Consider the following 22301-nt stretch of genomic DNA (forward strand, 5'->3'; position numbering starts at 1 on the left):
TGCTGCTCTTTCTAAGAAAAATGTATTTTTATGACAGCTTATTACGAACGAGCAAATAAAATTTCCCACAGGACATTTTTATACAGCTCTTTCAGAAATGTGGCACACAAGCATACACTTAACCATTCTAAAGATACACACAGAATGTGGTATAGGAACCTAATGCTACAGGATATCTCAATAACATTTTATATCCTGTTTGCCTTACCACCCTGAAGAATTACTAAAACAGAAACCTGAGTTTTTCTTCACCTGTTCATGTTTGCTTTTTTTCCTTCCCAAGTGGAATTCTGTGGAAACAACCTTCTGTATTTGTTGAATATAAATTTGTAATTTCAACACTAGGCCAAGTTTCCACATAGTCCAAAAGTATTTAAGAAAACAAATACATGTTACTGAAGACGTTCAAATCAGTACTCGCACTATTACTAATTGTTGACATGACACAATACCAAAACACTCCAAGGAAGAGTGAAGCCCATTGTGATACATGTCATATACAGATATTTTTAAGCAGCTACAGTTACTCTCTGAACATCTTGTACACTGTTTTGTACTATTCTTAAGCCTAGCTGGCTTGGCATGTACTGTGAAGTAAAACAGAAACCTGACAGTTCATTACAAATCCTTCTGATGAATACTACATACCAAATAAAGACCTTACAGAACTTCTGAACAGTAGATCTATTCAGATAAGTTGAGACTGTAACTGCAAAATAGCTTTGCTTTTTTAACTAGAAAAACAAAGATATCACATTGAGGGTATAACCATACAATAGAACACATCAGGACAGCAAAGTAAGGTCATGTTGCTGTATGCAGACTGTTCGAGTACCTGAGCTAAACTGGTTATTTCTATCTATGCTGGTTTTAGCTTATACCTATACAACTCTAAGAATCTGGCCTTAAAAAGGACAAATAAAAAAACTTGTAAGAATAGATTACCTGTAGACATCTGCCTTGTTATCAAACCAATCAGAAAGAACTCGGAAAGTAAATAAAGGAAAACGCTGATGAAGAACATGAAAGCCCACATTTTCAAAGGTGTAATTCATTAGATTCACCTGAAAAAAATGCAGAGAATGTGTTAACATGCATAATGTCTTTCACAGTCAAAGAAATCTATACTTTTTAAAAATGGTAACAACTAATTACCTTTCTATGAGCATTCTTTGTTACCAAAGTGTATCAACATTTATATTTAGAAGTCCCTAACTATTTACAAGTCATGAAAGAACATCCCTCATCAAACGAAAAGACCACATAGAATTAAATAGGTCACAAAGATCAGTTTGGTCAGAACAAAGTCTGTTAAGACTCAATCAGCTGGATGTTGAATGTAAGGTCACAAACAGCAGAACGGGTATGAGAACTCAAAATAATTTCAAGTATTTAATTTAGTACAAGCATCATACTAGCTGACTTGCTATAACTCGTAAGTTGTTCTCAAGACCCACAAAGAAGTGTGAAGGAGTATCACTAAGAAACAATACTGGAAGAGAATGGTTTCAGTATTTTACATTTTAGTGCTATGCAAAATCCATTCTCACAGAGTGGCAGACAGCTGTATTTGAAAGGGTATTAAAAAACCAAAAAAGAAAAAGGTATATAAACTATATGAAATTTTCAACAAACTCTCCAATAATTTAAAAAAAAAACACATAAATTTAACACACTGAACTGTTTTTTAACATTACCTCATTTCTCATCATTCTCCAAATATTTAAGGTAATTCGCCCAACAATATTTATTTCACTCATTGTATCTGACCCATATTCATCCAGCTCAGCTGAAAATCTGTTCTCCTTCTTATCGTCTAAAGACATTAAAAGAAAACACATTTAGACAAGTTACAGTACAGTCAACATCAGATCAAGTTATCTCTGCCCATCTGAGCTGCCGAGAAAAATAAGAATTCCTAAAAACTGTTACTGTTTGTACAAGATAATTTATTTACCAGTCTTCCATAAAATTGCTAAATAAAATTCTTCCATGTTTTTGCAGTCTTGCACACCCTTCTGAAGATAACTCTTACTTTGGGTTAATTGAAATGGTGTCCATGGCAATATATTCTCCGTAGCGAATATATTGGCTAAGCAGTGCTGAATGTTACTTAAGAGCTAGTTGCACGCATGTTAGTGCACAATACACACACATGAGAAAAATGATCTCTGTCCTAAGGAGTTTCTAACTCCACGTTTTACTTTTCATGATCTTACACAGTCAGAACCAAGTCATGGGAGAGAAAACTCAGCACCTTTTATATTGTGAAAGCAAAACAGAGTGGGAGCAGGTGGACATAAATTCTGGACAACACAAATGGAGAGAGAAGGATACAGGAAAGAACAATCTGACTCTTTCTGTAACAGTGACTACTGTAGAGGAAAGAACCACTTATGCCTTTTTTTTTTTTGAAATACTACTACACAAGAGAGGACAGCTCTTTTGGTACATGTCTTTCTTTCAGTAAAGCTAAGGCTACACCTTTGACATTCCTTCCTGAGTTTACAAAGATTTTTTTTTTTAAATGCACAATAGAGTTTAAAATTCAATATGAAAACACACTGTATTGTTAGATACATTAATCACGGTGCTTTTAGGGCTACCTCCACAAACCTCCAGCCTTGTTCCTTCTTATTAGTTTAATGGAAGAAGAAAGCATTTTGAGGCAATTTCCCCACAATTCTACATTCATATCCATTTTTCAACTGTTGGTTGTGTATTCTCACTCTATCAGATATGTCTGTACAGCATCCTACTCACAAAAACTCACAGTTGCTCTACAGCTGGTATGGGGAATATCACCAGGACCATTTGAGCCTCTCTGGAAACAAAGTACAGAGAAGGAGAACTGGGCAGTCTTCCTACCTTTCAAGTGTGTGAGATGAAATGAAAAGAAGTCTCCTCTCATCCTCTGTTCCCCACACCCTATCTTTGAGTTGTGATGCAAAAGAGGAAACAGGAGGCCACAGTGCACACACAAAATGCCACTACGCACAGGCACAGTACTCACTTCTCTTGTGGTGTGCCCTAATGACTTATGAATAGTTCACTTGTAAATGGCAGAGGCAGCACCAGACTCAGCCAATAAAGCAAAACCAGAGAGAAGTCCAGCTTTCTTTTGTTAAGTTGAAATCACGGGAAAGGGAAGGAAAAGTACCTTCCATCTTTATTTCAATAGGAGGAAAGAGGAGCATGCTGCTTGAAGGAGCACTTCCTGTTCTGAAAATACAGCATGTGAAGAAGGGAGGGAAATATGAAGCATAGGGGTTGGAAAAGCAAGAGGAACATAGATGGGGTAAAAACCATGGACAAGAAGGCCACAAAGCAACACAGAACACACTTATATGTTTATGGTCATGCATGCAAGCCAACACTTTTGGCACGACACTTTTGGGAGGAGTTCAGTGTGAATTTCCTTATCTTTCTCCTGTGATTCAACAACAACAAAAAAAGATCAATTACTTACCTTACAATAACCCTGGTTCTTAGAAATATTTTAAGTGTTACATATTCCACTTCTGGGTGTACATCTAACACCTAACACAAGAACTCATGTACTATGAATAACAGTGCTGTGGAGATCATGTCTATGTCCTGCATGCCCTCTTGCACTTTATGTCCAAAGGTATCAAGTGCTACAACCCTTTATTCCTTCACTAGAACTAAACCCAAGCTGTGTAGGGAGGACTCCACAGGTGTAGGGATGGAAGCCTGACTCTGAAATACATAGGGACATCACCAAGAACCAGACATTTCCTAGAGAGGTAACCCTTCTTCAAGGAACTCTTCACATGTATTCCACATCTAGTAATTCGAACAACAGCTTATGTTATGAAGGTGTGTACTAACGAGAGCTTTGCTGATGTAGCTGTTGATTCTGCAACAACCAAAGTGCAGGCAAAGTTGTCTTGCAAGACAAAAGCTGTGATTCAGCCTTTGAGAACAAAAGCAGACACACGAGTTGATGAACTGAAGTTATGAGCCCATCCTGAAATGAAAAGATGGTTGAGTCATAATTCCACAGCAGAGCAGTAAGCCCTTGTGATCTTTGGAGGTTTAGGAAACCTTTGAGTGCAACGCTTAGCATTACTCTTCCCGAAGAGATTGCTAATCTCAAGGTAGGTCAAAAGGTTTTCTGAACATCCTTCAATACATCTTAAGATTGTACCCAAAGGCATTATTATTGCAACCACTGTATCACCTCAGTTCAAGCCATCAAAGGAATTTCATAACAAGGTTCATCCAATTAGCTATTTTTCCTGCAGCACAAATTTGAGATCTTTGGACTGAAAAGAGAAACTTGTTGTGACCTTTGATGACCAACTCACACTTAAACTGTTATGTGCTCCTGCTTTTGATAGATTAAATGCTTAGAAATAGAGTGAGATCCAGTTACAAGCAACTTGCAGCTGAAGACGTGAATTTGTTCTTATGTTTTCTTATCCCTGGGTGGTCTCTGTAACTCAGACATTTTCTAAACAAGTCATAGGTACCAAGAGTATCCAAAGTTTTGAAAGTATAAAAGGAGTGCACAAACATTCAAACTTCAAGGAAGGAGTGAGTGAACTTAGCTCCTCTAAAACATGTTCTTCTCCTGCCCAGGCAGATAGGATGCCAACATAAAAGATGCTATTGCTACGTTGGTAAGTCCAAGGATGCAACCATCTTGGTATCATGTTCTACCATGTACCCAAAAGCAGATACCTCAGAAATAGGGGAAGCAAATTACAGATAATCTCTCTAAAGCTCTTCTAACTTCTAACAATTTTCAGTCTCCTCGGCCAGACATTACTTTCATATACACAATAGTACCCAATGGATTTTTCTTCCAACAATTTCTCTCTTGTAGCTAACAATCTTAAAGCATTCATAATATCTTCTGGCAAGGAGCTCAATAGTTCAACAAGCCAGGGATGAAAAATCAACTCCTATTCTGCAGCTGCCATTTGCTAGCTTCATTTGATGATTTCTGGTTCTTGTATCAGAAAAAAAAAAATCACGATCAACCAAGCCATATTTCCCTTTATAACCCTTCAAGATTTCACAGGATTCTTACTGAGCTCTGCCTGTTCTGGAATCATACTTTCCTAAATCATTAGCCACATTTGACTTACCCTCCTCCTGTTTACCAGTTCTCCTATATCCATTTTGATGGGCAAGAAGAGGCTAGAGCTGCACTATTTGATCTACTAGCACACTACAGATTTTTACATGTATGATTCTTGTTTCCCATTTTCTTTTCTCCATAGCTTCTAATAATTCATTTGCTCTTTCAACCATTACAGAGTAACAAGACCAAGTTTTTAAAAGGACAATCACAGGCAAGCACTTCTTATTTCATGGCTATTTAGTTTCTGTACAGATCTCTGACAAGAGCCCTGTCAAAAGCAGCTTTTTTTTTTTTTTTTTTTTTTAAATCTTACGTCCCTCATCCACATCTTTTTGACAACTGCAAAGAGCTACAACACATTTTTTAGGCAGTTTTTCACTTCACAGAGCTATCTTGAATTTTCTCAGGGGCAATATATTTATCCAGCTGTTCACTAATTGCAGTCTTCAGAATTATAGTTTCTATTAATTGGCTAAGTACAGACACCAGGCTTACTACTCTCCTGGATAACTTTCCTCAGATTCTCGAGAAAAAAAACACCACCACAAATAGATCTTTTTCTGAATGCTGAAGGAAAGCACCAGCAATTGGAACAGTAGAATTTCCCTGAAGCACAAGACTGGCTATTTAAAGCAAGGCTTTTATTACAGGGCTGCTGACCAGGACAAATGGTGCCCAGCAGCATCTTTATGTCCTTGTAGTCCAGTCAGAGAAACCGCGTACTATGATTGTGGTGGTTACCCTGAATGACACAGATATGACTGAAGCCAAGGAGAAGCAAGAGGAAGTAGCAGAAGCACCACCAAGAACTGAAAACTGTCTGTAATTTCTTTATGCTAAGGAATTACAATGAGAACTAACAGCAAAAGATACACAACGCACAGAAACAGGGACTGTTCTTCAGTGATGAGCTTCAGCAGCTCTACACCCTTTCTACTTTGGGATGCAGCAAAGCATGCAAAATGGGGGCCTGGCAAGAAAACACACGCAACTATTCAAAATGAGCTTAGGTTCATGCATAAAGGACACACCCAGAAGTGGAATACAGAAGAAATTTCAAGATTCAGAAAACACCGAAAACCAGCATCTTTTTGCGTGGGTGATTATAGGTATAACAACACAAGAGCAACAACAAAAAAGAGGTCCATATGAAAAATTACTCTGCCTTATTTATGTGTTTATTTTTAGATTTCAACTCTTTTCTGTTGTAACTGAACTGAAACCCTACATAGTTACTTACCTGGCACACGAGAAATCATCTGGCATAAATCAACATTTAATGCAGCAGCCCTCTGCAAGAGATAACCCCAGGAATGCATCTGGACTTCATAGCCTAACAAAATGTCTGGGTCATATCTAGAGAGGGGGGAAAAAGGAAAATGAGCTTCATATTGTTTAAGAAAATATTTTCCATGAGCAGAGAACAAATAGGATTTCATTCTAATCATGGTCAAAAGAGCATTTTCATAGCATTCAAGTGAAAAAAAAAATAGGAGTAGTATTTTCATTGGGAAAGCAATTCTTTTTTATATACTTCTGTTAATTCAGCCTATACGAATAAAGAACAAAATCTAGATCTATCAGGTTTTAGGTATTCTGTATGAAGTGTGACTGCCTGCAGAATCCGCAATGAGGTGTAGTCCATTCCTCAAACTTTGCTGTATTATTTTTCTTTATGAAACAGAATAGAATTTTCTACTCGGCTACTCAAATGTTTTGCAAATACCAGTGTGTCCTGCACGATGTCGTGGATTTTATAATAATCAGAGGACATTGCTGGTCCTAAATGATGACCCTGTTGGGAAAGTTACAAGTGACAGCTGAGTGAGCTGTCAGTGACATGAGAAAGGCAACCTCATCTGCCAGTTCTATTTAAATACCTCTTACTTTAAGGTAGCCTTTTCTTTCTGTAAGATACAAAGGAAAAACTGATTTTATGCTGTACCTCATGCCAGGTAGAATATTTGACTCACTCAGGTATAGGAGAAAGACAAGACAGTTGTTTTTCAACACTGTCACTGCCTATCTTCCAGTTCAGGCCTCAGAGAGGAGTTGACTAGACAGAAGGACAAGCAAGGTGGTTTCAAATCAAAGTGCAGGTAGGAATTAAGTCAGAGGAGCCCGTTTCATCTATCTTTTGAATAGGCACTATTAATAATGGAAGTCATGATTTGGGCAGCTGGTCACTTGTAGGAGAAGAGATTCTTAAGAATAACTTTGTTGTGCTGGGCAGAAAAAGACTGCCCAAACAGATTTCTGTTCTTTTTATAGCAAAAAAAAAAAAAAAAAAAAAAAAAAAAAAGCTGGGTTTTGAGTCCCAGCAGGCAGGATTCAATACAGCTGAATGATGACAAGGAGGTACAGGACTGCACAATATGTGAGGGTCCTGTACCCACAGTCCACGCCCAACTCCACAACAGGATACAGGCTTGTAAGCCTTGGTTATGGAACAAGTTGGGTGCCTGGCTTATGGACAGGATCTCTACTTTTTACATCCTTAAACACATCAAACATTTGCTGATTGCTTGATATAGGAGAATACCCTTTCCCCACATCCTAAGCTAAAGTTAGGTCACAGGTGAGACAAATGAAGATTTAGACTTTCATTTAACATGGAAGTGTCTCCTTGCTTATATGTCCCAGCCAAAGGTGCATGACAACTCTCTCTAAAGTTAAGCAGCTACTCTGAGGGTAGCTCTACAAGAGGCTCTCCACATGTCTGCCACAGACACTGACATTTTGTGAAAAATATATAGAAAAGTATCTGAATCGTCTAACTCGGTGCGACCATCTCCTTATTACAGTTTGGGCTTTTGCATCACTTCGGAAAAGCTGCAAAAACCTTTTTAGCATCTACTCCTACCTTTGAAAGAAAAGCTTTTATACAATTTTTGTTAAAGTAAATTTTTGATTTCTCACATTCTAAAGACATTAAAAGAACCAGCACTATGCATTTGGGGGATGTTTTGCTATTTGCTTTTAATGTCAAATGAATGATTCTTTGTTTCTGGATACAGGTAACGATCATCTGGAGCAATAGAAATAAAAATACTCATTTCTGTTCTCCATTCTAACAGTACACAGTGGCACAAAACCAAAGTTACTTGGAATGGACAAACAAATGAATTTAGCCTGCAGTTTCTTCCAGCTGCAGAATCGCAGTGTCAAGAACGATCACTATTTGCTGATCAACACAACACACAATGATTGCCAACTGAGGTTCTGAAACTATGAATAGCTTCGATCTAAGACTTGAAACCAAAAGGAATCCTATAATATTTCATATAGTCATACAATAAACATTAAAAAATTAACGTATTTTCATGCTAATTCTTGTAACTAAACTATCCAGGTACCAGCTTTATTTACATTCATATTTGAAAACTGGTTTCACACTGTCCAACTTGGAAAACGCTTGTGTATTTTAAGCAGGTCAAGATGTTACACAGACAAGTTCTACAACAGATGCATGCTTGAATGAGAAACTTGTGAAAAACTGCTTATGTGATAAGAAAACAGCATCTATTATGCCATGGGTTGCTTGTTCTCTTACTTCAGTTCTGAACAGAAAGGAGCATACTATTTGGAAGCAGCAAATCACTGTAACTATACTAGCAGCTACCACCTGTGATGAAGGAAGTGTTTTGTGTTTTACTTCCTTGCAGAAGTAATGTATTACCTCCCCTCACTTCCTACTTATTCAAAATTTGGTGGGTATTACATTCTTACTGCAAATACTCCTGCTTGTATTGCAACTGAATATAACATTCAATCGCTTCCTGCATTAATCTTACTATTCACTTTTAAGCTAGTGAATAAAACAACCTCTGCAAACCATCTGCATGTAATCTCAAGAATTGTTTCTCTGGTATGCTTCAGATGGGAAGATGTTCTACATGATGAGACATTAAAACACTTCAGTTCATGTTTTCAGATATATGCTTTTTCTTACATGAATAAACTGCTGGTCTAACTTAAAATACGTACTTTGACACGGTGTTAGTGTAAATTTACATAATAAGTTTGAAAATTTATCACTCAAAAGATTAAAACATGAATGTGCTAGTTTTGAACTCAGTCTTGCATTGGCAAGCTATGTAAAGGTTGCCTGTAATGGCACATTACTGAGTCAGAGATTATCCTCTGCAGTGTATTACCTACCCTGCTTTTCCTCCCCATTCCAACTAATGTAGGCATCTGAAGTTTTATAAACTGATCTCACTATTGTCAATGAAGAAAAAGTTTACCTTTGGGTAAACTATCCCTTATATTTTAGCCACCTCTCACAGAATAAGATCCAGTTCTTTCCACTTAACATACACTGTGATGAGGGTACTAGCTATTTAGATACTGACTATTAAGTACAGATTTCTAGCTTTCAGTCAGATGGCCCTCGTATAAAGTTATCTACATGGAAAATCAAGGCAGAGCAGCTAGCAAATGGTAATTTCAGACTGTAGTGTAAATTCCCTGTAAACATGGGGACATGAGATGCTGCTATTTCCTGACCATTTTCTTGCTGATCAGCTGTTTCAATTTATGCAGCAATATTGCCCTCTCAACATTGCCAGCGTGTAATTGTAGAGAGCTCCTGCAGTATTTTTTTGGCTATTAGAGAACAGGTGCCTGGAGCTAAAAGATGACACTATTTCAAATGGAGAAAAGAATAGGTAAACCCAAGGTTTAGCCAACGTGGGGAGAGCTCAACCAAAGTTTATCTGTCTCTTTCTCTCCCCATTTCATGTTGTGCCATAAAGAAGAGAGGCTGTGAGCTAAGGAGAGGACAAACCCATATTCCTCATTTTCCTTTCTCCCTATTTTTATAGTATACTATCCAGTTGGTCTTCACCACCAGATTAAGCTGTCTTATTAAAAGAAATTGTAATGAGACCAGCGTTTACACCTGCAAGAAACTACTAAGTTGCAGCACTGATACTTGAAAGCCGTTGGCTAGAACTAACATGACAGGAATATGAGGTGTGCCTGCCAACACAGTGCTCTTTTGTTAAAAGGATGGGCCCTGATACTGCTTTGCATGCTGTTGCCAGTCTCTCTGCAAAGACGAAAAGCAGCATTCATACTGGCAGGATTTAAACACGACAGCATTAGCATTCAACTCATACATGCTGCAGGGAGAAGAAATAAAATTATTTTCCTTTCTAGCTAAGTTGTATGTGCTGTTATGCCATCTCTTCCACTTTCTCATTTGATAATTTCATGAATGAATTCTAAAGCTCCCAATTATGCCTTCCCTTCTATTATGAGTCTGCTTTTCCTGACTGTTATTTTTCTTCCAGCTAAAATTGAGAGAAAAAGGGGGAAAAAAATTAGGCCAGACCTACAACACAGACAAAAGCAGAATACTTGGTGACTCAAACATGTAACTGAAATCTCAGAACATTTTCCCAGTTTGCTCTGGACAACAAAAATCCATGAAGTTGATAAAGGACATTAAGCAGGGATGTTTACAGGAATACTCCCCAGAAGATGGTACTAGCCTGGGAAAAGAAGGTTAGATTAACAAACACATCTCTATTTTGTACAGGAAATGTTGCTAGAGCATTTACAGAAGAACAAACATAACACATTGGATTTAATACAAAATTTTGATTAGCATTGTATCTTACAAGAAAAACATTAGACAAAACATTTAAACATTAAGTATAAACAACTAAATAAATTGCAAATGATGCATACTACCAAAGTTTAAAGAAATTCTTATAGCTTTATTCTGTTTTTGTACTTTTACCAGAAACTACTTCCATGGGGACAAAGCGCAGTTGGTGGCTAGTGAGTGACAAGTAACAGTGAATCTACTACTTTCTTATTTAAGCCCATTCTATTTACAAATCCTCTGTGTGTCACAAAGATGGGGACTGTGCATTCCCACATAGATTCCCCAAATCTTGCTCCTCTCATAATTGCAGGACCAGCCCTTATCTGCTACCTGGTGGTATTTGCACTTACAGAAGAAAGGCATAATTTGCCTTAAACTGAAAGAGAGGCCCAGACATTTAATTTCTCTTTCATGGGAATCCACTGCTCCATCAGGCTTGGATATCTCTAGTTTTCCTGCCATTTTTTTTTTTTAACCTCTCCAAGACAAACATTCCTGTAGCATTCCCTTCCCTCTCCTCCAACAGCCAGCTTTTCTGTGTTTTGTACAGACTGGTTTATGGAGCTATGTGAATGTGTTTACCCATCTTTGTGCCCTTAGATTCAGAGAGGTAGTTCTGTTTTACTTCTTTGCAAGCAGACATTCTTCCAATTTTTCTCCTACTCACTGCAGCTGACACCTTCTGATGAAGAGGGGGTCTATTCAGGATGGTTGTCCAGGTAGCATCACAGAATGCTTTAATACAGCAATACAGATACAGGCTCCATATCAAGGGAAAAAAAAAGAAAAAAAGAAAAAAAGAAAAAAAGAAAAAAAATTCCCCTATTGCAAATCTAAAGAGCCTACAACTCCTGTACTTGGCTCTCTGTGCTACCAGATCGCTCTCACTGGCTGCATGAGATGGAAAGGAGGTTGTTTCTCAGTTGCGTTATGCCAGCTTTGAGCTCTGGTCCTACTTTCCTGTTTACAGAGGACAGCTTACCAAAGATGGGAAAACTGGACATATGTAGGTGAAGCTTCCTCTTAAACTCCAAGACAGCTGTCAGGGTACCAAGAACCACTTTAATTGTGCCTTTCTTTGTTGCAAGTACTTGTTGTTTACTCTTCCCTGCCTCCTCCAAACTCACGTCTCTGGCTCTTCATTTCCAACTGCTCTCTCTCTCAACCTTCAAGCAAAGCAGTATTTCAGTATCTTTTAGAATTCTCAAATTTCCTGTGCAATGATGTGCTTTCTTTTAGCTGCTCTTACATAGATTTTGATACCCACACTTGTATGTACTTCCATTTCACAGCTGAATCACACTCAGTAATAATCTAGAAATAAAGGTACTTATTGCCCTCAATATTTGGACAAATATGGTAGTTTTCAGCACAGACAAAATCACTGATCGTGATTCCAGACAAGGAACAATCAAGTTTTCTTCTGCTCTACAGACCTCAAGATGACAATTTCATTTGCCAACTGCCCCAAATTAATTAGAGACAACCTCTAACTTCTATTCATTTCACAGGAGAACAATTAACCTGGTGTTTAAGGCCTTTGCTTTGTCTTGTTGGAAAAATGCTTATCTTGCTGTGCTCATTCAGATCTAGTAAACAGTTTCACAGTGGAATTATAACTCAATCCAACTTCAGCTAATCAATTCCACTGAACTTTCTGAAGCAATATTTGTCTTTGATGAACATACAAAACAGCAACTTTAACTCCACTATAAAAATTAGCTTTGGGAAACACTCTTCATTGACAAAGGACCAGTGATACAGCCCAAGAATAAAATGTCATCAAGCATTAAAATCTCGCTGATCACAGAATCATAAAACGACTTAGGTTGGAAAGGACCCTAAAGATCATCTAATTCCAACCTCCCCATAACTGGGGATCTCCCAACCCTGTAGTAGAGATCTATCACCCTAGTTTATTTTAGCATCTCTGTCCCTCAATATCAACCAGCACATTGTAAAGATTATTTGTATAGCTACTCTGTGTCATTTAACATTTGTGGATTTCTGATGGAAGAAGAGGCTGCTGAGCTAAGTGATAAAGTAGTATTTGCTAAGTTGCATAAAGCAAACCTTTCCCAGAATCACCTCTCCTCATCTGTATGCTGAAACAGTGGTTAAGAATTCTATAATTTGCTCTACCAGAATTTACATCTATTGACAAAAAGTGACAGAATCAACCACTTCTAATATTCAATGACCTGAACAAAGGCCTAAACAGAGAAATGAAAGATTGGAACTTGAAACAAATGAGTATGTTCCACAACGTCACATATATGAAATAAGAGCAAGAATTAGGCCAACTGATAAGTGAATGACTAGAAATGGGAACAAGAATTCTTCAATTGGACAGCATAAGACAATTCCTCCCACAGATGATGTACTCTGTTCGGTGTACCAACAAGCTGGTATTGACAATCAAGACTGAATGGAAGTTCTGTCATTCACTCTAGCCTGATGTATTGCTCCATGGGCCTCAAGTGGCAATGCTTCTTGAACATGGCCTGATTGTTTTCTTTCTCTGACCTATGAGACCTTCTATTAAGTGGACCTACCAGAATAACCAGAGTACCTAGTCTGTGCTGGAAAAAAAATAGCTTAAAAAGAGCAACAGAAGCTTATTTTAGAAAAAAATCCTGAAGCTGAAAGTTTTCATTAAAGCCATTGGCTTGTTCATTTCCTCTTGAGGAAGACTTCAGCAGTCCACTACTTTTTAATCAGGCAGTTTTACAGTAGTTCTTCCATCAGTTAAAGCTACTCTGAGCCTAAACCCTTATTTTGTGATTATGAACTATTTACTCCAGCAAAATGTCATACTTCCTTTGGCCCATGCTACAGAAAATAAGAGGGAAAAAGAGCTTCGGTTCGTAGATGTGGTTCAAGTTTTAAAAGCATGTTCATAGAAAATTCAGTAGAAGTTTGACTCCTTAGGTCATATTGCATAGATGGAGAAGGGAAGTAGACTAAGAAGAAATATATCAGTCTCCTTCTCCATAAATAGATCAAATCTTTTGTATTCTGGGAATACAAGTTATCTAACTCAATCTTTGAAGATAAATTTGTTGAGTCAAAAAGGTTTACTAGCACTGTGTGGAAAGAGAGCAAATCTTATGAGATTTGTCGGTCAGTAACCTAGCATAGTCCATCTCGGAGTACTACAAAAATTGCATGCTTTTTTCATCCAGTAATGCATTCAGTATGCACAGCTGTAGACTTCTTCTGTTCTTCAGCAATAAATATATATCCTAACTGCTCATTTCTCTCTCCTATACTCACTCGTTAATGTTGCCCACAACTGGTGGAGGATTTTTCATTTATTGGCAGCTTCTCATTCTCAGTATTTTTCCTAAGTTTGATGGAGCACTAGATTTCCAAGAAAGAGAAAAATAAAATTATTTCCTTACCTGAATTTTGTCTTCTCTGAACAAGGATCTGCTGCTCTGTCAGGACCCACCCTGTGCTGGTTGCATTCAGCAACTCTTTTTGTATTCTGGCTTCACGGGGTTGGTCATTGCCTTTCTCATCAGAGGTTTTCTGGTTGGAGAGAGAAAGAATTGCAAATGTACTCTGCCTAGTACACATTTTTTTCTTGAGCCTGTATTCCAGCAGGGTGACTCTTAGTTTAAATGTCTTTATTTTTTCCTTGCAATTTCAAGGCTTTGCACTTCTGTCAGTAGGGCCTGAAGGCCTACTGTGGTATTGTGGAGTCTGTGGTTCCTACCTGCTCACAAAGCCAAGGGCTGCAAAACAGGCCTCCCAGCCTTGGTGAAGATGGGGAAAACCAGCAGTTTTCCAAGTCTGTTAGAGCAGGGGATTTCCATTCAGAGAAGACAAAACTAATGAAGGAACATAATTTTCAACTACTGGTTATTGTAATTTGTCCACAGCAGTTTCAGTATCATGTAGGGTTTTTATGCCTTGCCTCAGAGTCCCTAGAAAAATTCTTCCTGTCTAAGGGGTTTTCTGTAGCTCTCAGCACTGTTAATATCTACTATTCTGAGAGTTTGAGAGAGAGATGTGTGATGAATTCTGGTATTAACAGGAAAGGTTGTATGTTAAAGAAGATTACCAATATGGCTGATTAGTTTCAAGACTGTAACTCAGCTGCTTAAGAGGATCTGAATGTGCTTGCTGTCAGAGAAAAGGAAAAGCAGAAAAGTATTTTTATTCAAAAGACCACCATGCTTGTCCACTCTAGAAATAAGCCTTTGAGGGAAACAACAACAACAAAAATCAGTATTTGAGAGACTGGTAGGGGTTGAAGGAACTAAATCTGCTGTACCAAGCCTGAAAAATAAAAGCAGAACGTACAGATATGCTACCTTTTTACAATATTCACTACTTCCTGGAAAAGAGTTCTTTCATCAGTAGCGTAACTGACTTCTAGTCCTGTAACTCCAGATCTTGTGAGCAAGGGTGCTTGGTCTCTGCTCCCTAGAAAATAAGTAAAACAAATCATTACATTTTAGAAGGAATTCCATGACTTCAGTCAATAATATTGCTATAGAATAAAACATTAAAAAATGATAAAATAAAATACGGAACACATCTATTTTAATATTTAACATTAATTATTAACACAATTAATTCCAGAAATTTATTCTGTTCGTCTTGGGTGGAAACGTTTGTTCTTTTCATTTTGTAAAATTACACTATAGTGGTAATCTCACACAAATTCTCACATATAAATGAATTTAATTCAAAAGATGTGTCACCATTTTAAATGTACAAGAGTCCAGATACCAGAGAATTATTTTTGAATAAGAAATATTAAAGGACTATATGACAGCTCTGACAACGTTTTCATGCAAAATATGTATTTTAATTGCTAGCTTAGAGTAGTTCTTTGTAAAATGCTTTGAGGAATGGAAATGCTACACAACAGTATAGTTTTGTTTTTCAGTACACTTCTTAAAAACACTGTGAAGTCACCAGTAGAAATGGAAAACCATCAGCAAGTGTGCTCACAGTCTCACAGTGCAAATTAAGAGTGCCTACACTGGTAATGTGTGTGTAACAGCTAAATTCATGTTCATGTAGGAACTGAGCATTTGCCTTTCTGAATACAAAAAAAAATAAGTGAATAATAATACACAACACATACTCTGTCTCTTTATTTTCTCTGTACAACAGATTGTAATATCTCTGATTAAGGTAACAATCTGCAGTTTTTAAAAGGCATTCAGCTTTGACACATTCTTAAGATCCTGATAATTAAAAAAAAAACACCACATGCTTTCAGAAATAAATGTTAAAATGAGTACTGTAACTTGCAAAGCAATAGTAATACAAAAAGGGAGAAAAAAAAAGGTGTATCTTAATGTCAAGTCACTCCACATGGAATTCAAAAAGTTCTAACCAAGAAAATACTGACAGCCCACATCAATGAAAGCAAGAAATGTCACATGAACATTTAAACATCACTTCATTTCACTAATAAAAACAAATTCGAACCTTTTTTTCAGAATATTATTGGAACTCTTTACAGAAAGCTTTTTCTTGATAATTTATCAGACTGGCACGCACCTAGGGAGCCACAGAATTCTATACTGTGACAAATCTCACTTAGTAAGTTAATGGAGATAATTTTCCTAAAGATAGTAACAAGCATATAATAGCAGAATAAACTTCACTGAGAATAGTAAGGACTTAGTGCAACATGATAAAATATCCACGATACTTTGAAAAATAAACTGTTAAAAGAAGGAGCTGTTGCCTTAATGCTAAATTTATTTTTGGAAAGTTTTCGTCCAGACTTTTTGATTTTAGACAGTATTTTGTGGTTTAATACTTATTACAATGCCAAAGAAACCCTAAAGGAAAGAGGACAATTTTATTTTTTTTTTACTAGCCTAAACCAGTGGTACTCAACCTTTAACAGCTGGAGAGCCACTTCTTTATTAAATGGAGTTGTAGAGCACCATAAAAATCAAGTATCAACAGTGTGATTTTTGTTTTCCATCATGACACTTCAATGTGTGATGATGCTGCCTCATCATCATCACATATTGATACATCACGACATAACACATCAGCATCCTCTCTCCCAGCAGCATTCTGTCTTCAACCCCTTCTGGCTGCTAGGAAGAAGTGAGGTGGAGGGGTGGAAGGGGCAAAAGGGCAAGTTTTTCCCCATTCTGCCCCACGGCTGCTGGGTGGGAGGTGATCTCTACTCTTACCTGTGGGGGGATCCCAGCAGCTCCTTTTCTTTCCCCCTATGGGAGGGGGAACTTCAGCGACTCCCACACTGCTGGTCCATTTGCTCAGTGCTCCCCGCGCTGCCTGATAGAGTGGAGCGCCGATCAGATGCCTACATTGCGAGAGCCGCCTGTAGGGCCATGAAGAGCCACATCCGGCTCTAGAGCCACAGGTTGAGTATCACTGGTCTAAACAAAGCCAAAAAGGTACAATAGAATAAGGGCCCCTGTTTAGATCCTAAAAGGATCAGATAAAACCACAAAAATAACCCTTAAGTAAAATATAAAACATACTGTCTTGCTTTTAACATTTTCTATTTGTAGCTATCCAGCAATTTGAGTAGGAAACTAAAGGCAGGTTTTCCTCTTTATATTTTCAGAACACTGCAGGAGCTTGTCCACAAGTACGCAAGCATAGGTATTTTGCACATGTGTATATTATTTGTGGTTTACAGCCCATGCAATAGTTCTTTAGAAGATATAAGCAGGAAAACTCTATGTTTAATATGGCCATTCATCCAACAGTCAACAAGACAAAATTAAATGAGGTAAATAGTAATATAGATACTCGATTATATTTTGCTTGCTACTGTTTGATTATTATGAAACAAGTATTTTTGTAAAGTATGTTAAGAAAAAAAGAAATAGGAACCTTGGCTTGAGAGTGTCCTGTCTCTATCAATCACAATAGCACCAGTGATTTCTTTTTTATCAGTATTTGGCAGTGCTGTGTCTGATGAGATGCAATAGAATAAAGCACAGATCGGATCAAACTCCGGGTCTGGTTCCAAATCTCGTCTGGTTCGAGCATGTAACTCCATACTGATGAGGGTAAGGTGTTGGACCTACCAACAAATAAATACAATAAATTAGTATGCTTTGGAGTGTTCTTAAAAAAAAAATATTAAGAGGAGATTATTAATACAAATTAACTAATGACAGGCTTTCATGTGGTCATTCTATATTGTAACTGAGAGGTCACGCTTGAAAATTTATAGAAGTGATTAAACATGCACCTCTGGACCTCACCTTTTTGCAAAAAGCACCATATTACAAATAAAGTTACCATTTAATGCATTTTTACACTCAATTATTAAAATTCAGTATTTGTTTCTGAGTACTGCCTTCTTGTATCCAAAACAAATACAAATAAGCAGAAATGCTCAATAACAATTATTAAATTCTCATAGTATTTTCAAACAGCTTAGTATATTGGGCAAATTCAGTTATCAAAGTCATCAGGAACAACACATCACTGTTATTCTTTATTTTCCTTTCCCTCTCTCACCCCAAACTTGCAAACAGGCATGAAGACTAAATCACTTACAGGAAGACATGGAGAGTACCTCTTTTTCCCTTAACTTGCATAAATGAACTTCCACATCATGTTGCTATATCTTTTTGCAGAATAGTTTGCATTAAGAAAATGCTAATTCCTGTATATCATACACTTTTTAATTTATACAGTATTTAGCACTGTTTCAACACTATTTTGTTTCTGTGTTGTCTAGCATAATATAGTTGATAAACTAATGAGTGAGTTGGAAGGATTACAAGAGAAAAATTGCAAATACATCTGAGTAAGCAAGCTGCCTGGGGGACAGTCTGATTTGCTATGGGTTTGTGTCCTAGATCACTAGAGCCATCAGTGAAATAGAATTGCTCTATCAAGCTACATCTCTATTTCCTGCAATACAATTACTTTCTTGTGGCTTCTCCTACGTTAGCTAGTCAGCACATAAAACTATCTCTCAACTCCAAGCCACGGGCACAGGGACTGTCTGTGAGTCAGCTGGCCAGTCAGCTGCCAAACGCAGCAGTACAGTATTCACATTACAGCCCTTTCTCCAGCATTAATTTTGATCTTTCTCCTCAGACCAAGCACTGACCAACATGTTTCATGTAGAAACACTCTTTGAGGTATCTAGCACTTGGTTAAATGCAGCAGCAATGGCCAACAGATTCAGAAGTTACCATGTGGAGAGAGATACAGGGAGGAACTGCTGACTGAATGAGGTCAGAAGACTTGTTAAGGATATGATCTGTGGAAGTTACAACCAACTACTTTTTCCAGTAATATCTTTATAGAAAACCCTACTATTTCCTCCTCCTGATCTCCCCCTTAGTGTTTGTTTAAAGGAAGGTTTACCATCTACTCAACAAAATATTCTGAAATTCAGTCCAATACTATTAAATAAAGGCACGTGGAGAACAAGTTGAAACTAGTACAGCAATTACTTAAAGCTGCAGACATCACACACTGACTTTTAAGTCAGGAGGAAAGGATTTTTAAATACTGCCATTATAAAACTAGTCTGATGAACTATCGTTTTATAAAATAACATATAATGTAAGTTACCTCATGTAGAGATTTTGCTTCTTGCAGGTTTTGCACACTGACTTTAAAACCGTAAGTGTTATTTAAAGATGGTCCTTCGATCTCAGAAGATTCTCTCTTTGGAGAACCAAGGGCAGCAAACTGATTCTATTGAACAACAAAAAAAGCAACACGCACACACACATATATTGAAAAAATTACAGGTTGCTAAATTAATACACAATACTGTCAAAATTAAATACAAGTTTACCAATTAAAATGAAAATGCTACACTACAATTACTAAAAGCTTTCTCTATTCCTATCATTTTGCAGCAGGGAAACAAAAGTTGTATCTTTCTCCTTTTTAGGAATAATGTTAATGAAACATCATAGTAAAGCCAAAGGCAGTTTAAAATACCTGGTTTTGTTTGTTTGTTTTGTTTTTTAAATAAGTTGATGTCAGTTTTCTTAGAAGCTTGTGGATATCAGAACCATCAAGTCTCTATTTGCTCTTGAACAAAATTCATATTAAAATTACACTGTTTTGGTCACCACTTTATAATGGCACTGAATTAAGGGTACATTTACCCACTCGAACTGGGTGAACGCAAGTATATTAAGAACAGAAAAGACTGTCAAGTCAGATCCATGATGCACCTAACCAACTGTTCTGTTTCCAGTAAGGGGAGCAGAAATACTTTTTAAGGAAAACATGCCAGTCTGATCATTTCACACAATCCGTTCCCTTTCTACTCTGTCAGCATGCCAGTGCTATTCACTGCCTTTTATGTTTTCAGAAAATGCTTAAAACATTGTCTGAAAGCTAATGTAAACACACAGAGATATAAATATATACATGTGTATGTGTGTGTGTATTAAGGGGAAATCAAAACAGAACTTAAAAAGTATGCTGTAAACAAAACGACGACACAAACTCCTTAGATTGTGTCTCTTATTATTCCATTAGTGTTTCACTACCCCCAAAACATAGAACATACCCTCAAAATTCAACTTGTTTTTTGCTGCAAATAAAACTTATTTCTTCTTGCATACTGACTGTACAGCAATTGCACCTTCCCATCTTAAATATCCTTATATCTTTTCAAGATCTTAATAACAACAAAAAACACACAAAAGAAAATCATCCTAAAAAATTCTACAAAGTTCAAAAAAATGTATTAAGGATGTCTGGTTAACTTATGAGAAAGATTATTTTAGTTAGCAAGAGAATGGCAATGTAAGTGTAGCATAATAAAAATGCATCTGTGCATAAAGTCTTTATTTACCTTCATTTGTGAGGTCAGAAGTACTCTTCGAAGACCATCAGTATTATGTCCTCTCTTACGACACAGTTTTTGGGTTTTTGGTTCTGTAAACAAAGAGGAGTGAAAAACTGTTTAGCTTCAATAATATTGTCTAGACATTGAAGAACGTGCTGGAAACAACCAGAGGCATTTGGTTAACATTATAAAAATATATTTAAAATATAAACAAATATAACATTATTCTCTCTCCAATCCAAAGCACAACTATTATGATTTGGTATTTACGGACATTTAGGAATGCACAGTACACAGCCAATAATTTACCACTCCTTATCTCGAGCATCAGAATGTTATTTACACTCCACATTTAAATTATGTTTGTAATATAACTTATTAAAAGCAATGTAACAAACAAGATTTTCAAATTCTCCAAGTTAAGCTATACTTTTTAATACGATTTTTAACTTGCATTTTGGAGTTCAGACACTAAACAACATCAAGAAGCACAAGTGTGTTCTGCTACTAGACTTTTGTCATAATTAAACAGTTATTTTAACTACAACGTGCAGGCCTTTTCCTTTCCCAAACTAATTTTAATAGATTTTTGTAAAGATCTAGGTTATTTTCTCAGCATGTTAAAAGAAAAATATCATATTCAGGAAAACATTCTGAGTATCATTAAGATCAGGTAATGAATTTACCTGTTGATAAAGGAGTAAACCCCAAAACTTCAGGTATTCCGTCACTATTTTTTCTTTGCATGATGGGTGTACTATGTAAGCGAATGGATTCAGAATTTCCAGGATCTTCACTATGTGGCAATGGAGATGTGTCAAAAGTCATCTTAATATCCTCTTGGGTGGACGGAGAATTTTGTGCACTTCCAACAAGTGCTACATCATTTTCTTCCACAGAAGACAAAATAACATCCTGACTTTTCCACTCTGCCTCTTCTGCGTTGGACTGTTTGGGATCTGGAGATGCTACTTGTTGCCAAGGTGGAAGCACTGGAGAATCTGGTGAACTATAATTGACATAATAATCTTCCTCCTCCTCCTCCTTATCCCGTTCTAGTGTTGAAGGAGTAAGCATCTTGCTTTCAGATGGAGTTTTATCGGAGTCTATGTCACTTTTAATATTTATATAATTTCCTATAGTACTTACAGACTTATCACACATTTCCTTGGTTTGTAATTTTGTAGGATCTGCCACAGAAACAGGAGAATCCTTTGTAGGCACAACAGGTCTTTCATCTTCCAGGCTTGACAAATTTAAATCTTTAGCTGCTTTTACTACTTCTTTAGGTTTCTCTCCAGACAATACCGTGGAGCTGAAATTCTCGGCTGCCTTTTCCAGCTCAGCAGGATGATTCTTAGGCAATTTCTTGAAATGTTCATACTCTTCTTTGGCATGAAGCCATATCTGAACTTGTTGCTGGCTTGGAGCACACTTGCATGGCATTATAACTATTTTTTTGTCTTCGCTAGTTTTATGGCTATTACTTTCTCTTTTATTAACAGTAGAGTGACCGTGACGAGGAGGTGACCCTGGTCTAGGACCTTCTGTCATTGCTGAAAATGCAGTCTTCCAGAGTCGTAGACCTTCTAATGAGAAGTCTCCCTCAAACTCAAGTAGGTCATTTGGAAGTCTAGTTTCTACCGTGAGAAGCCGTCCTCCAATCTCCCTGAAAAGAAAATAGTTCGAATTATTGCTTTGCTCTAAACTGAACTGCAGGCACTCCAAGATGATAGACTAGCAGAGTCCTGCTAACTAGTCTTTTCACAATGCAA

The 22301-nt window shown here is 37.1% G+C and overlaps 1 protein-coding gene across 3 annotated transcripts in view; it reads right to left on the bottom strand.

Annotated features, from left to right (window-relative positions):
* Window positions 1–22301, bottom strand: part of REV3L (REV3 like, DNA directed polymerase zeta catalytic subunit) — a 116863-nt gene that overhangs the window by 15622 nt on the left and 78940 nt on the right. For all 3 annotated transcript variants that reach the window (XM_082757234.1, XM_082757235.1, XM_082757236.1), the window contains 8 exons: window positions 21213–22195; window positions 20533–20615; window positions 19287–19412; window positions 17580–17772; window positions 15053–15164; window positions 6354–6469; window positions 1698–1816; window positions 946–1064 (listed from right to left, as the gene is read on the bottom strand). In XM_082757234.1, the coding sequence (XP_082613360.1) occupies window positions 946–1064; window positions 1698–1816; window positions 6354–6469; window positions 15053–15164; window positions 17580–17772; window positions 19287–19412; window positions 20533–20615; window positions 21213–22195 (1851 nt within the window). The remainder of the gene's footprint in view (window positions 1–945; window positions 1065–1697; window positions 1817–6353; window positions 6470–15052; window positions 15165–17579; window positions 17773–19286; window positions 19413–20532; window positions 20616–21212; window positions 22196–22301) is intronic.

This window comes from Aythya marila (assembly GCF_965140915.1).
Source record: "Aythya marila genome assembly, chromosome: 3".
In the NCBI taxonomy this organism is placed as follows: Eukaryota; Metazoa; Chordata; class Aves; order Anseriformes; family Anatidae; genus Aythya; species Aythya marila.